The following is a 15,182-nucleotide window of genomic DNA, read 5'->3' as shown; positions in this document are numbered from 1 at the left end:
TTCAAGGAACTTGGCTGAGAAGAGGAGAGAGGAGAGAAAGTTAGGAGAGGATACAAACTGGGGAAGGTATTTGTGTTTAAAATGGGGGGAGAAAAATAATAACAAAATAAAGGTGGGGGAGACAGTGGGGGTGCCTAGATGGCTCAGTTGGTTGATTGTCTGCCTTCAGCTTAGGTCATAATTCCAGGGTCCTAGGGTCCAGCAGATTCAGGCTCCCTGCTCAGCAGGGAGCTGGCTTCTCCCTCTCCCTCTGCCCATCCTCTCCACTTGTGAGGTCTCTCTCAAATAAATAAATAGATTTTTTTTTAATGTTTTAAAAAGGTGGAGGAGACAGGTTGACTGTCAGAGTCAATGCCTGCCCCCCAATAATGTACTGAATAGACGAGTAATCTCTCACCCCATCAAGAGGGAAGCAGTAAATGGAAGTCATCATTCTGAGTCTTTCAGAATCGTTTTTAAATAGCACCAGGGATCCCTGGGTGGCGCAGCGGTTTAGCGCCTGCCTTTGGCCCAGGGCGCGATCCTGGAGACCCGGGATCGAATCCCACGTCGGGCTCCCGGTGCATGGAGCCTGCTTCTCCCTCTGCCTGTGTCTCTGCCTCTCTCTCTCTCTCTCTGTGACTATCATAAATAAATAAAAAAAAAAAAAAAAAAAAAAAAAAAAAAAAATTAAATAGCACCAAATTTCACAAAAGGGAAAACTAAACCTCCTCAAACTGGATCCGAACAGGAAGTTGCAAAAAACACATAAGTTTTCATTGTTACAGAGAAGAGGTATTGCAACACGTGGTACATTTAAATACAAGTAAGGTTTATTATGCTTTCAAAAAATTATGTCGCAGGGATTATATTGTCCAAGGTGATAGGCAGAGGGAAAAAATAGTCCCTGCTCTCAAGAAGCTCAATGTGAAGAGGAGAATCAAAGAGACAGAAAAGACCCAAAATGAGAAATTGTGCTGATAATGGAGGTGAGAATAGAAGTACAGGGAAAAAGCATCTAATTTAGATGTGGGGACCACTGAGAAAGACTTCTCAAAGGAGGTTATGCTCAAGCTGAATCTAAAGAACCTGCGAAAGAGGTGACACATAATTCGCCTCTCAAAATTAACTAACTAACGTTATGTATAATATGAACACAATTCACTGCCAATTCCACTGGATAATAAAATATGCATTTCTCTAAAAGAGCTGAAGAATCGCATTCCTTTAACTTTCCTGTGCAGCAGATAGGTGGCCTCTAACACTAGTCGATTCCCAGGGTAAGGAGCACGGAGGGGGTGCAGGGTAGGCTCACTGAGGATGGAGTGTAATGTTATAATGGTCAAGAAGCATGAGCTTTCAGAGGACTGCTATTGGTTTGCAAGGTGTTCTGTGTAATTCTAGAGTAGAGAAATCGTTAACAAAAATGACTGCCTGGTTAAGCCAACAGAGTCAGAGAAGGAAAGGTAAACGAGACAAGCAAAATGGGAAAACTAAACACTGGGCTGCAGGAGATAAAAGCTCAAAAAAAATTTCAGGGAAGAGAAAAGGCTGGGTTTCTGCTGGAGGAAAAAGACAATGAGAGACCAAGAGAACTAGATTTGACCCTCCTCACTGGCCCTATACTCAGTGAGGAAAGAGAGTCTCTGGTCCTGAGCATCCGGCACACGAACGATCATTCTCACAAGTCATGCACTGGCCAGGCCAAGAGAGCTGTGGGAGCTGCCCATTCCTGCCCAACACACTGGGGACCTCCTCCCCGATCCCATCTCTGTTCCTGGGCTTGCACGGATCTCACTTCTAGTCTACAATGTGCAACCACAGGACTCAAAGTGGACGTTTAAGAGCTCTGCGTGACTTCATTCCTTCATCGGGCCTCCCACTGCCCACCACCAGAGCTGGAGGCACACAGTGCTACCCACACCTCAGCCTTTTACCCTCGCAGAACTGACGCCGTCCCGCTGCCCCTCTCCACAGCTCACAGGCCGTGCCGGCCGAGTCTCCCCTCTGTCTTTACAAAGGTGGCATGTTACGTTAGAACAGCATAGGCTTTGGCATCCAGAACATCCTCGGTTCAAACCTCATTTCTACTACGTGCTGATTGTATGTATGTTTCTAAGCCTGTTTTCTTCATCTGTAAAATGAGGGCTAAGAGTACCTATTTCATGGATTGTTACGAAGATTAAACACACAGCTACATTGAAGCCCTTGACACAGTGACCAGTAAGTACACAGCAGGCACTCAGCAGATGCTAGTGGCCTTGCCCTCTCACCACTCAGCATATCTGGAGTCCTCATTCTTTAGCTCTAAGGGCCCTCAGCTCTTAAAATAAGTCATGGGGATGCAGCCTCAGCATGGTGACTACAGTTAACTGTGTCATACTACATATCTGAAAACTGCTAAGAGAGTAGGTCTTAAAACATCTCATCATAAGAAAAAAAAACTGCAACTATGTGTCTTGACGATGTTAACTAGACTTACTGTGGTGATCATTTCACAATGTACACAAATACTGAATCATTATGTTGTAAGTCTGAAACTAATATAACGCTACATGTTGATTATTTCTCAGTAAGAGAGGTGGTTTTTTTTAAACGCACCCTCAGCTTTGCTGGCTGCTCCAGCTGCCCACCCATGGAAGTAACTTTCAGTGGCCAGGTGCTAAGGAAGTCAAAGGGAGCAGATAACCCATGGCAAGGGCTGGTGTTCACAGAACTCCACAGGACTACAAACATGTTGTCCTGATTACAATGGGTGGTTCACATTCCATAGTGATATGAATACAACAGCTCAGCTACCTAGGGGTTACTGGGGTTTCTGCAGGCTGTCGTGGAATCCAACCACAATTTAGAACCGTGTTCTAAGGAGAAAATGCTTCCCAAAGAGTTCCTAACAAAGGCCATTTTAACCTCTTCTTAAACAGATTACCCCAAACCTCCTTCAAGAACCATGTGGGCCGAGGAGGGACAGAAAGGAAATGAGCAATTCACTGAACCACCATGATGAACCAGACACTGCTAAATGTTTTATGCACATACTGTTGTATATTTATGTCTGAATAAATCTCATTTAATCTTCGCAAAATGCAATGGGATATTTTTTTTTTATTTCAATTTCACAAAAGAGGAAACAGAGCAGCTTGCCCAAGGCCACACGGAACAAAGATGGAACCTAGGTTTAAATGATCCCTTTGCACATCACAGAAGAAACATTTTCAAGAATAGGCTTGATTTAAATAAGAGAAAAACATTAAAATTTGGGCTTTTTCTCCAATATCCCACACTACCAAAATGTTAACAATATCCAACAGGTACAGCTTATACAGAATGTAAATTTGAGACCTGTTATTCCTGCAGTACCATGCTGTAAAACCAATATGTTCACAAAACCACTCTGTCCTTTTTCCAGGTCAGGGGGCCTTCATGATGGAAGTGCTGACGGCTACGGAGAGGTACTAACACACATGCAGGCAGGCAGGGAAGTGCATAAATGGCTTCTCCCAGTGATAAATGGAAAATGCTTCCTGCCCTGGGTTCCTACAGACCCTGCACATACAGCTTCTTGCAGTCTCCCTGCTGGAGTCCCAGCTCATCAGGGAAGAGACCATTTCTTTGTCCTTTCTGAAAGCTACAAAAGTAGATACTCGGTAAGTAAAAGCTTGTGGAAAAAGAGTGAATGGATCCTCAACACTAGAATTTCAAACAGCAACAGTCCTAGTTCTGAATGGCAATTCCGTGGGAGTTCAGAAGGAAGCCTGGGAAGAAATGTAATCACAGTATGCAAAGGCTAAAAGCAAGTAGTTCCCCTCTGGGAGACTCAGCAATATCCAGGTTTGTCGAGAGTGGATCATTCCACTGCCTGAGGGGCTGATAACGAGGAACGAAATTGGAACGAGGTCTCCCAAAGTAAAGGATGTACTGCAAAACACTAGAGTCAAATTTTTCCCTTTATTCTTATACTTCAAATTTGTTACACAAGGGGGAAAAAAAAAGTACCCACAAAACTCCCCTTGGAGTGTCACTAATATAGCAAGCTGCCTAATTCACAAAGCATCTCTATAACTGTGCTTCTTGGGTGGAAAAAAAAAAAAAGATATTCTTTTCCAATCCACGCACCAGAATACTATGGCACATCATGAAGAACACATCTGGCATGGGGTTCCTGGCTTTCTTCATACTCCCTGGCCAACTACTGAGCAGAGAAGTGGCAGGGTCAGTTAGTCACAGGGGGTACATTACGTTCACCAGTGTGGTTCGTACAAAGGTGGATAGACAGGTAACTAGACAGACCCAGCAGGTTCTCAGGAAGGTATGGATGCAGGAAAGCTTGGGAAACCATGGACTACGTGAACCGACTAAAGGAAACACAGCTGCTCAGAAACCCAGAGTAGGACATTAAAGGAGCAACCCTCTTCAGAGTGCTGATCTTGCGAAGAATGGCACCTATTTTGACTGGCGATTTCTCAAAGCTACCAGCAGCTGGATGGTGGTAAGACAGCAAGTGTGAGAATCAGATACATGAAATTAGAGTCAGAATCACCAGTCGCTCTGTGGAAGGAGAAGACAGTATCTGTAGCAAGGTTCTGGTTGGTTTATTTTTACGCAAGACAAGCACAAAGGAAAAAAGTGAAGTAATAAGTAAGCCAACTACACGCTATAGGAAACAATAGAACAATCTAGGGTAAACAGGAAAATCAGGCTAAAATCTGACTCAGAAAATAAGCTGCTTGGGAAGCCAAGAAGACTAACTAGTTATCAAATGATTTAATTTCTCAAGAGTAACACCTGGACATGGAGATGGAGGAAAAAGACTTTTTTTTTTTTTAAAGGGGAAAAAAGGGGGACACAGAAATCATGAAAGGTATTATCAAACAGTCATAAACATTGGCCTCTTCAGGCCAATTAAAGTGCTTCCCTCCACCCCAATCACTGTCAAAGCAAAAGCTAAGGTAAGATGGTGCCTCAGGAAGGCAAGTCTCCTGAATGCTTGGTCACTAAGCAACATGTTCAAAGACCTGAAGACATGAATAGTAAACCAGGCTTGCAAGTACAGTCCCCAACTTACGATGGTTCAACTGTATGGTGGTGAAGAAAAGAAGTGATACACATCCAGGAGAGACTAGACTTCAAATTTTGAATTTGGATCTCTCCCTGGGCTGGCAACATGAGGTAGGGTACTTTCTCATGATGCTGGGCAGTAGCAGCAAGCCACAGCTCCCAGGCATCCCCGTGTCACCACGAAGGTAAACAAGTGATACACTTCCAGCCATTCGGTACCAATACAGCCATTCTGTTTGTCACTTTCAGCACAATATTCAATCAATTACATAAGCTGGTCAACACTTTATTATAAAACTGGCTTTGTGTCAGATGATTTTGCCCAACTACTGGCTAATGTAAGAGTTCTGAGTACGTTTAAGGCAGGCTAGGCTAAGCTACGAGATCGGGAGGTTAGGGATCTTTGACGTACTTCCCATGTTTTCAACTTCTAATGGGTTTATCAGGACATAACCGCATCATGAGTCAAGGAAGATCCGGAGCACAGAGTGGCAAAGTGACACCTCATATAAGTGATTGCATAATCATTCCCTCCCTACCATCTCCTCCTTTCCTGCCTAGATCAGCATTTCCCAAAATGTGTTCCACAAAATACCAACCCTGGAAATGAGACCTGAAAATGGTTTCCCAAGTTTAAAATATTTGGCGAAGTCTGCATCTCCTTACTTCGAAGGTATCAGCACATCAAAAGCTCTGAGAAATTCTGTAATAAGCCTCTATCTCCATTCAACTTAATGTTTCCCCAACATTTGCTTTCAAAACACTTTCACATAGTAATCATTAACTGAAGATGGCCTGAAGTTTAGGCTCTAAGCCATATTCACATTTTCTGTGCTAAAGAAATGATTCAACCCCCTTGAGTTGCTACTACATCATTACTCTTCTTCCTCCAAACACCATAGTAGAAACACACACACAAACCAACTTGACACTTCCTGCCTCTGGTTTCCTCACCACCCACTCACTTCTCCACCACTGGAAATCTGGCTTTGGCCCTCAGTGCTCTACAGAAAGTCTTCTCACAGTGTGATCAATGGCACAGATAGTAGAACCAATGGCTTCCTTCAGGGTCCTCAATCCGTCTACAGGGTCACAGAGGAACAGTCACGCTTTTTGACACACTTCCCTTGCCTTCCACAACATCACATTCCACCCATCTCTTTGAATGTGATCTTTGGTTCTTCTTTCTCTTTTTAGCGTTTATATTCTCAGACCAACTCTGACTCCTCCCTTGAGTAAACTGCCCATGGTTTGAACCTTTCAGGAATCCTGAACCATTTCCTTGACTGAATTTAGATCCACATTTCCAAATGGGCTTCTCAACCTGTTTACTTTACTTTCCCTCAAGGGCTACACATTCACTATTTTCCAAACAAGCTCACCAGTTGCCCCACCAAACTTTCTCCTCATCCTGATTCCTCTTATGGACTCACCGTTCCTAAATGGTGGGGTGTACAGCAGGCCGCCACTTTCTCCTCAGCCTGACAGGGCACCCTGAACAGGCCTCTGTTAAAGTACCCATCACAGTGTACTCTAACTACTCAAAATGCTTCCTGGTCTTGAAGCTTCATCAATCATCTGTGTGGCCCCTGAGCGAAGACAGAGAAGAAACCCGACATACTTGGAAAAATGGGTGAATTATTTGAAACATACCAAATCCATGGCTCATTCTTAGGACACCAGCAATATACAAAGTTCTCTTATACCTTCACAAAAGCTCTGGATTCTATTTACAAGGCCATTATCCTTCTTTTGGACTCAAATGAAACCCCAAATCTAAACTACAAGGGCAATCAAGCTACCACTGCTACCAGAGCAGTATTTCTAAAATGCTACTCGAACCACATCACTCCTTGGCTTAGACACTTTCAACGGTTTCCCACTACTTCCAGAAAATAGTCCAAACCCCTTAGCACATTATCACTGCCTTTCACGTCTGGATCTCTGCTGCCTTTCCATCCTTATTTTCAACTACTCCTTAAGCTCCCTCTGTTCTAGTCTAGGGCTAGGCACACTCCAGCCAGTGGGTCAAATCTAGCCCATTGCCTGTTTTGTAAATAAAGTTTTACTGGAAAACGGCCAGTCAACATTTTGGGCCAGATAATTCTTTGTTGCAGGGGGCTGTCCTGTGCCTTGCTGAATGTTTAATAGGTTCACTGGCCTCTACCCCCTGGATTCCAGTAGCACTTCCCCAGTGACAACTAAAAATGTCTCTATACATTACCGTCTTATGGGGAACAAAACTGCCCCCAGTTAAGAATCACTATTCTAGAGGTTTCCAAGTACAAGCTCAGAGTAAGTATGATGTCACTGCTAATAAAATACAAACTATACGGCAATTGTAGTATAGTGTCTAGATTAAGAGAGAAGAGTTGCACAGTGTTCAGTGCTGGCTGCCTCACACTTGGGAGACTGTGCTCAACTGTGAATTTTAAGAAGACTTTGGATAACTGGAATTCATATAATCCAAGGTGGCCAGACTGATGAGAAACTGGTGAAGAATGTCACAGAGAAACACTTATGTAAATCAAGATGTTTAGCCTATACAAGAGAAGATAAAGAGAAAGCCGTGATCTTTAAATATCTGTTGGGCTATCCTGTGAGAAGGTTTAACTTGCTCAGGGAAGCAGAACTAGAGCCGATGGGCAGCAGCTGCAGGAAGGCAGGTTTTTGGCTCTATACAAGTAAAAAGCTTTCTAACAATCGGAGCGGGCCAACAAATGCACGAGGCTGAGCGGTGAAACCCTGTGCTCTCATCATTTTGCAAGTGTTCAAGCAGAGACCACATGAACTGATGTCAGAGATGCTGTAGAGAAATTCCTGCCTGAGGTGAGAGGTAGGACGAGATGGTTTCTCTCAGGTTGCTTCCAGCTCTGAGAGTCTATGGCTAGCAGTGGAAAAGCCATATGGAATGAATAATAAAAGTCTCCAATTCCAAGCCCTTAATTACAGCATAAGAGAAAAATATTTTGCTAAACGATTTACCCTATGTCTGTTTGGTAACGTTTTTACGTTTAGTTCCTGACACAGCAACTACCAGTGATCTGTCTTTTCTAATTGACCTATAATTGGTTCCTAGATAATGTCTATCACTACCTTTAAACCATATCTTTCATTCTGCTAACGATCATCACAAGTACAATTTGTACAATGCTTTACAGTGTTCCAACCATCGTGACATACATTACCTTCCTCACAGTAGCTAATATGAGCATGAAAACTTATTTTAGATAACCTGCTCTCATTTACTGTCTCTTGCCTGAGTTTCTTACAAAAGCGAAGCCTTATTATTCATCAAATATTCACCACAAAAATAAAGCATATTCTAGCAGATACTCATCTCCAAAACAAATCATTTATACACACCCCGGAGATAAGCCAAATCTAGTTCTTTCAGCATCTGAAACATGGACTTACCTCAGTGACATTTCTATTTTATTTCTGATTTGGGGAGGAAAATTTGAAACCTTATCATTTATCTTTCCCAAATTTCAATGTGGCCATACAAACTAAAAGCTCCAGGAAGCAGTCACAACAAAACGTGAAGCATACATGTTGTTGACACACAAAGCCACTGCAGGTCCTCATTCCAGGGATCCTTCATCCCCCAGCTACAACTGCCAACACGAGTTGTGCAAGGATTTTTCTCCAAAGCGAAACTGGGCCCTCACCCATTGCTTTACTTACTTCTTTACGTTTTGTTTCTGGACATTCCGACTGCAGAGTGAGAGTTGCACCTTCGATATTTCTTGGCATGGGTGTGGAACCAGGGTTTATTGTTAAGTGAATCTGATCTGGTGAGATAATGTGTTGCACATAACCCTGGGACATTGCTTCATGATCTATTAGGTGAAAGGCCTCTTCACCCCCTACTAGAAAAGGCAAGTGTTCTCCACACTGTCCATCATCATCTTCATCCTCCAAAGTGCCGGGGTCCTGCTCAATGAGAACAGTGGTCCTATCATAAACAGTTCCAGATGAGGAAGGCACCAGTCCGTTTTTATCCACAAACCTGAGCATCTTGTCATCGGGGCTCAGCTCATCTTCCTCTGCCTCAAAGTAGATGATGTTGTTGTCTGGACTGTGTTCCCCCATGGTTCGATCGTGCTCAGCCCAATTGTGAGAAATGGAAAGGTAATGACCTGTCTGCAACAGGACAAAGCTAGAGTTAGAGCCAAACTCAGGGACGTCCTCGGCGACCACAGGGCTCATTTTCCCCCTCGCCTGAAGGATAGGACAAAATTAATGAAAATCCTCTTCCCTGGGAATAATTTCTTTTTTTTAAGTTTAATTTTGAAACCATCAAGTCATTTTAAAAGCAATACCTTTTAAAAACAAAAAACAAAACTGACACCGAAGAAATAAGTAGCCGTTCTTAAGACCTTCCAAATATGCCTTATTACCAAACAACACATAAAGGGGATAAAAGGGCAAACTCCTTCAAGGTCATTTTAAAGTCTTAAAACTTAAACATCAAAGTTGTTTTAAGTCATAAAAGTAAGAAAACCCCACTCAAATATCCCCCAAATTAGACCATGGGACAGAGTAATCTACTGTGCAAGCAGAATTTTGGAGGCAGGGTCACCTACACACAGATCCCAGCTTTGCCACTAAATAGTTGGGTAACTTTTCTGTGCTCCGTTTTTGTTTTTGTTCTTGTTTTTTATGGGTAAGGGGAGACTGGTAGTTCCTTCTCTCAAAAGTTGTTACAGAGTAAAAGAGATAATGTACATTAAAGCACAATGTCTCATTATAATTGGGAAAACAAGAGTGAATTCATTCCCTCCTTCCTAAAACAAATATTTCAGCTTGAAGTGGGGAGGTAGGGCACTAATCCCCACTCAGACGTGTCCAATGAAGAGAATTTCATCTATTTCTCTTATAAAGCAACGTGGTGCCCCCTAAGAACCTGTGCTTGGGGCAGCTCTGGCGGCTCAGAGGTTGAGCGTTTGGCCCAGGGCATAATCCTGGAGACCTGGGATCGAATCCCACGTCGGGCCCCCTGCATGGAGCCTGTTACTCCCTCTGCCTGAGTCTCTACCTCTCTCTCTCTCTGATGAATAAATAAAATCAGAAAGAAAGAAAAGAAAGAAAGAAAAGAAAAGAAAAGAAAAGAAAAGAAAAGAAAAGAAAAGAAAAGAAAAGAAAAGAAAAGAAAGAAAGAAAGAATCTGTGCTTGTATGGTGGGCTCTCTGCCGCGAGGGAACGGTGACTCTTAGGTTTGTTTCTCCTGCCCCCCTAGCACTGTACAATGACACCAAGAGTTCAGGAGATGTCAGCTAAATGAATGAAAAGACTGGCAAATACACCCTCTTGGGAAGATCCACTCTCTGCCAAAGAAACTTTCTCTTGGGGAAGAAGAAAAAAATAAAAACAAAATAAAAATAAAAAGCACCAAATTTGAAGCTTTCCTGTTCTGGATTAGTTCTTCTTCCCCTAGCTGCAAAACACACAGGTTCCAAAAAATCTGGGTCTGGCGGGCAGAACAGCACTTAAAAAAATAATAATAATCAACACATCACTTTTTAGCGTTCGGTCTGGCTTTTGCACTTTTCTTTCTCTTCTGCCCCTGGGTTAGGACGTAGTGGGGCGGCCACCCAGAGAGGCAGCCGCGGTGAGAGACAGGCCGAGGGATGGGATCCGGGAGGAACCGGCCCGACCCCTGGCTCTGGCTTACGCAACCCGGCAGATGCACATTTCGCTGCATCTGAGGAGCGGTAAGAGCGCCGGGGGCCCCGCAGGGCTTCCCCGGCACCACCGGCGGCTAAGCAGAGACCAACTGTCCGGAACAAACAAGACCAGGAGGCTTGAGGGTGGCACAGGAGGAGCACAAGCGGAGCACCCTTGAGAGAAGGCTGGGAGAAGGAACCCGCTGGGAGAGCGCCCAGCCCGGGGGGACACGGAAACCTCTGCGGACAGGCTGGGGGGGGCTCCAAGCCGGGCGAAGAGGGGCAGGGTCCGGGTCTCCATGGAAACAGGGAAGGGGGGCTGGATACCCATCCCCATGGAAACGGAGGAGGGGTGGGGTCCCTATGGTGACCAGACTGGGGTCTCTCCTGGGAAATGCTTCAGGAGGGAGCCTAAGTCCCGCGCCCCGCCCCCCGCGAAAAGCCCCCAGCCCAAGCCGCGTCCAGTTTCGCCTTTTACCTCCGCGGCTCCCGGCAACGGCGGCAGCGGCAGCTTCTCCCCTCCCCAGCGGCACCATGATTGCCCCCACCTTCCTCGAACGTCACTTCCGCTTCCGCTTTCCGGAGGAAGGAGGAGATACAGGCCCCGCCTTTCCCTGGCGCTCCTGGTTGGTCCAGGCGGCGAGGGGGCGGAGCTCGAGCCTCCAATCGGTGAGCAGGAGGGGCGGGGCGGGGCGGGGCCGCGGGGCCGTCCCGCGCGGAGGAGCGGCGGCCGCGGGTGCAGCCCGCGGGGACTCGGGGCGTCGGTTTGGGGCGCCCGACGCGGGCCGCGGGGCCGAGCCCCCCTCCCCATCACCCCCCGTCAACGACTGGCGGGGGGGCGGCCGGAGCCGCAGCCGCAGCCGCAGCCGCAGCAGCCCGCTAGCCGTGCGCGGGCCCCGCGCTGCAGGGAGAGCCTGCAGGGCTGTGACCTTCCCGGCTCTGCGGCCGCGGCGGGCGGGGCGGAGGCGGAGGCGGAGGGCGGGCCGCTCCCCGCGCCCGGGGCCGCCGCTTCCCGCGCTTGCTCGCTCGCCCGCACTTCTGCCCGGGCCGTCGGCCCCAACGGCCCCCTGCAGGGCTCCCGCGGGGCTCCCGCCGGCCGGTCGGCGCCACCTACTTGCCTTCCCCTGACCGTTCGCGCCGTCACCCTGCGGCCCCGCATCCGAGTCCCGGTCCAGGCTGCCGGGGGCGCGGGGGGCGCGGGGGGGCTCGGTGCCCCAGCGCCCGAGAAGCGACTTCGCGCGCGCTTTCCTTACTCTTTTTTTTTTTTATGATTTGAGAGAATGCGGCGGGGGGAGGGGCAGAGGGAAAGAATCTGGAGCCGACTCCGCGCCGACCCGACCCGACGGGAGCCCCTATAGGTCATGACCTGAGCCGAGACTCGAGACCAAGAGTCGGGGCCCAACCAACCGAGCCACCCGGGCGCCCCCTCCTATCTTTTTAAAATACGTTATATCTGTTAGAACCTTCCAGCAGCTACTGCCTGATTTTCCCATAAGCTACGTTAAAAAAAAAAAAAAAAAAAAAGATTGGGCAGCCCAGGTGGCTCAGGGGTTTATAGCATCTGCCTTCAGCCCAGGGCGTGACCCTGGAGACCCGGGATCGAGTCCCCCGTCGGGCTCCCTGCATGGAGCCTGCTTCTCCCTCTGCCTGTGTCTCTGCCTCTCTCTCTTTCATAAATGGATGAATAAAATCTTAAAAATAAATAAATTTTTTAAAGATTGCATTTATTTGAGAGGCACGAACAGGGGGAGGGGCAGGCTCCCCACTGACCAGGGAGCCGGGTGTAGGGCTTGATCCCAGGACCCTAGGATCATGACCTGAGTTGCAGGCACAGGCCTAACCGACTGAGCCACCCCTCCCCCCCACCAAGAGCCCCACCATGAGCCCCACCATGAGCCCCACCATAAGCTACCTAAGAGTATCTATCCAGTGGGACAACTCCCAGAGACTACATCAGGGTCAGGCCTTTCAGGCCATGCCTATACATCTCTTGCTTGAAAACTCTGAATAGGGACGCCTGGGTGGCTCAGCGATTAAGCATCTGCCTTCCTGGCCCAGGAGGTGATGCTGGAGACCGGGGATGGAGTCCCACGTCGGGCTCCCTGCATGGAGCCTACTTCTCCCTCTGCCTGTGTCTCTGTCTCTCATGAATAAATAAATAAAATCTTTTAAAAGAAAAAGAAGGGCAGCCCAGGTGGCTCAGCGGTTTAGCGCCTGCCTTCAGCCTGGGGCGTAATCCTGGAGATCCAGGATCGAGTTCCACGTCGGGCTCCCAGCATGGAGGCTGCTTCTCCCTCTGCCTTGTGTCTCTGACTCTCTCTCTCTCTCAAGAATAAATAAATAAAACCTTAAAAAAAATAGAAAAGAAAAAGAAAACTGAATAGTGATTGTTACCCACCAAACTGCCAAGCAACTACCTCTGCGGTCCCTGACCAGCTGCCCCAACACCACAAAAGGTCCAGCTGCCACCTCTTAAGACATAAAGACATGCAAACAACCAGTGTTAAAAATACATTTATCATTAAAATATATTACACATATGAGAGAGGGGATGCATCATATACAGTTCGGAGGATTTGCTGATCCAGAAAAACCCACTTGTTTCACCAGAACACCACTTTCCTCAGTACCTTCATTTTCAAGCCACAGTATTACCCTCTGAGGCTGAGTGGCCAGCTCCAGAGTTGTTGAGCCACCTCTGAGTAGGACAGGGGGGTAGGGTTTGTATATACATATATATATGTCCTTAGAGCACTGGAAGCATCTAGGGTGGCTGTGACCTGTTTATCCAGCAGATTCTTCTTGCATCTTCTTGCTGTCCAGTTCATTCTCCCTTCAAGGCCCCAAAGTTTGTTCAAATATCTGGTCATGGGGAGCTCAGCCCAGGCTACAGGGAAGGCACTGACTATGCCCTGGAGGCAGGCTGAGTAATAAGCACAGGAAGTATTTATTTAAGCATCTTTAAAATTAAAAAAAAAATAGATCTGTGTTAAATAACTAAAGTTGAACATTGACTGTCAGTTTTATTATGGTAGATTTCCCCCACGGCTTCCCAACTCAGAGTAGCAGGGATGTGACAGCCACAGTCAGGGGGCGGGGGATGTCTGGGCTCAGGAAACAGGCAGCTGCCACTTTTGCTTCCAAGGGGCCTCACGTCGTCTTATGGTAGTTCTTGATCTTAAACAGGTGGGGCTGGCAATTGGCTGCCTTGAGTAAAACAAGACAGGAGATAGAATGGCTCAGGGTGAGTTGCAGAGGAATAGGTGAATAAATTCTTGAGCCTTCTTCTTCTCTGCCATGTCAAGCTTTTGGTGACCAGCTGGGTTTCGAAGCAGTAAGCTGCCAAATATGCTGGCTGCAAGAAAAACACAGAAGACAAATGATTCAGCAAAAGCAGCACTACTTATTTTTGTGTTGAGTTGGGAGGAGTGCCCCAAAGCATTATTTTCTGCTTGAAAAAAAAAAAAAAAAAAAAACATGTGAGGGTAAATTTGGCCCAGGACCGCAGATTTTAGTTCCACTTCAGTGGTCTTGGGACCTTCTTCAAGCACATTTCTCATAATGAGTCTCTCAGTTTGCAGAGATGCTTTCCACGGACGCTTGACTGCTTACCTAGAATATTCTCATCCAAATGATTTTTTGCTGATTTTTTCAGCAGTTCTCGCAAAAACGCCATCAAGTAATTGAAGACATTTTGGTGGAAAGTGGGGAGGGTAGAAATGACCTGGAAGAAGGAGAATCGGGATTTGTCTTTTCATTCATTCAGTCATTTGTCAGACATTTGCTATATTCCAGGAACTGAGTACATGATCCAAGGGCATGAGTAAGACTGTGCACAGGGAACCCTGAACACTCACCCCTTGGCACGAGTGTCAAAAGAGAAGCACAGATCAAGCACTATGTGAATTTAGACGGCAATATTCTAACCATATGCTCTCAAAAGGTTTATGGGAATAGAAGACACTTTAAGCCAGGTCTTGAATATAAGACAAGACTGGACTTGCCAAAGTAAGGACTAGGGTATTCAGAGCAAAAAGAAAGTATAAAAAAGGCAAGAGAAGGAAAACTGAGATAAGGGGAGAGATTGAGAAGTCAATTTTAGCAGAAGCACCACTGTTTGAACAGGCACTAAGCCTGGAGGGGTCGATCAGGCTAGAATTCAAGTACTCCAGCTCTCTGCATATCATCATTGCCACTTGGGAAGCTTGTACGAGATCTATTCCAAAAGAGATTCCGACTCAGTGGATGGGCGGGGAGGCTCTGGAACCTGTATTATTTGCAAGTTTTCTAGATTATTCTGCTATATATGTGTGAACGACTAGACCAGACGGTTAAAAGTCTTGAATATTTGTTTAAGAAAATCATTAATTGGCAATAGAGAGCCGAGTGTGGCTTTTGACCAACAGTGACCAGACGAGAGCTTTAGGGCACGTGGTATGATGGCAGTATACAAAACAAATGAGCAGAGGGAGAGCC

The 15,182-nt window shown here is 46.4% G+C and overlaps 2 protein-coding genes across 5 annotated transcripts in view; both read right to left on the bottom strand.

Annotated features, from left to right (window-relative positions):
• Window positions 1–11,964, bottom strand: part of MTF1 (metal regulatory transcription factor 1) — a 43,307-nt gene extending 31,343 nt beyond the window's left edge. The window contains exons 1-2 of one of the 4 annotated variants that reach the window (XM_049094526.1): window positions 11,821–11,964; window positions 8,725–9,179 (exon numbers count right to left, since the gene is read on the bottom strand). In XM_049094526.1, coding sequence (XP_048950483.1) covers window positions 8,725–9,132 — 408 coding nt within the window. In that variant the 5' untranslated portion in view covers window positions 9,133–9,179; window positions 11,821–11,964. Of the gene's footprint in view, window positions 1–8,724; window positions 9,184–11,184; window positions 11,353–11,820 lie in introns of those variants that run through there. The other 3 variants (XM_025419860.3, XM_049094525.1, XM_025419862.3) reach the window with 3 other exon arrangements.
• A 1,240-nt stretch (window positions 11,965–13,204) lies between these two features.
• Window positions 13,205–15,182, bottom strand: part of INPP5B (inositol polyphosphate-5-phosphatase B) — a 50,880-nt gene continuing 48,902 nt past the window's right edge. Inside the window, 2 exon segments of the mRNA XM_049094524.1 lie at window positions 13,205–14,061; window positions 14,319–14,430. Coding sequence (XP_048950481.1) covers window positions 13,946–14,061; window positions 14,319–14,430 — 228 coding nt within the window. The 3' untranslated portion in view covers window positions 13,205–13,945.

The sequence above is a fragment of the Canis lupus genome, chromosome 15 (assembly GCF_003254725.2).
Source record: "Canis lupus dingo isolate Sandy chromosome 15, ASM325472v2, whole genome shotgun sequence".
In the NCBI taxonomy this organism is placed as follows: domain Eukaryota; kingdom Metazoa; phylum Chordata; class Mammalia; order Carnivora; family Canidae; genus Canis; species Canis lupus.
Note: the sequence above shows the minus strand (reverse complement) of the source record. Positions and strands in the feature narration are given on the sequence as shown.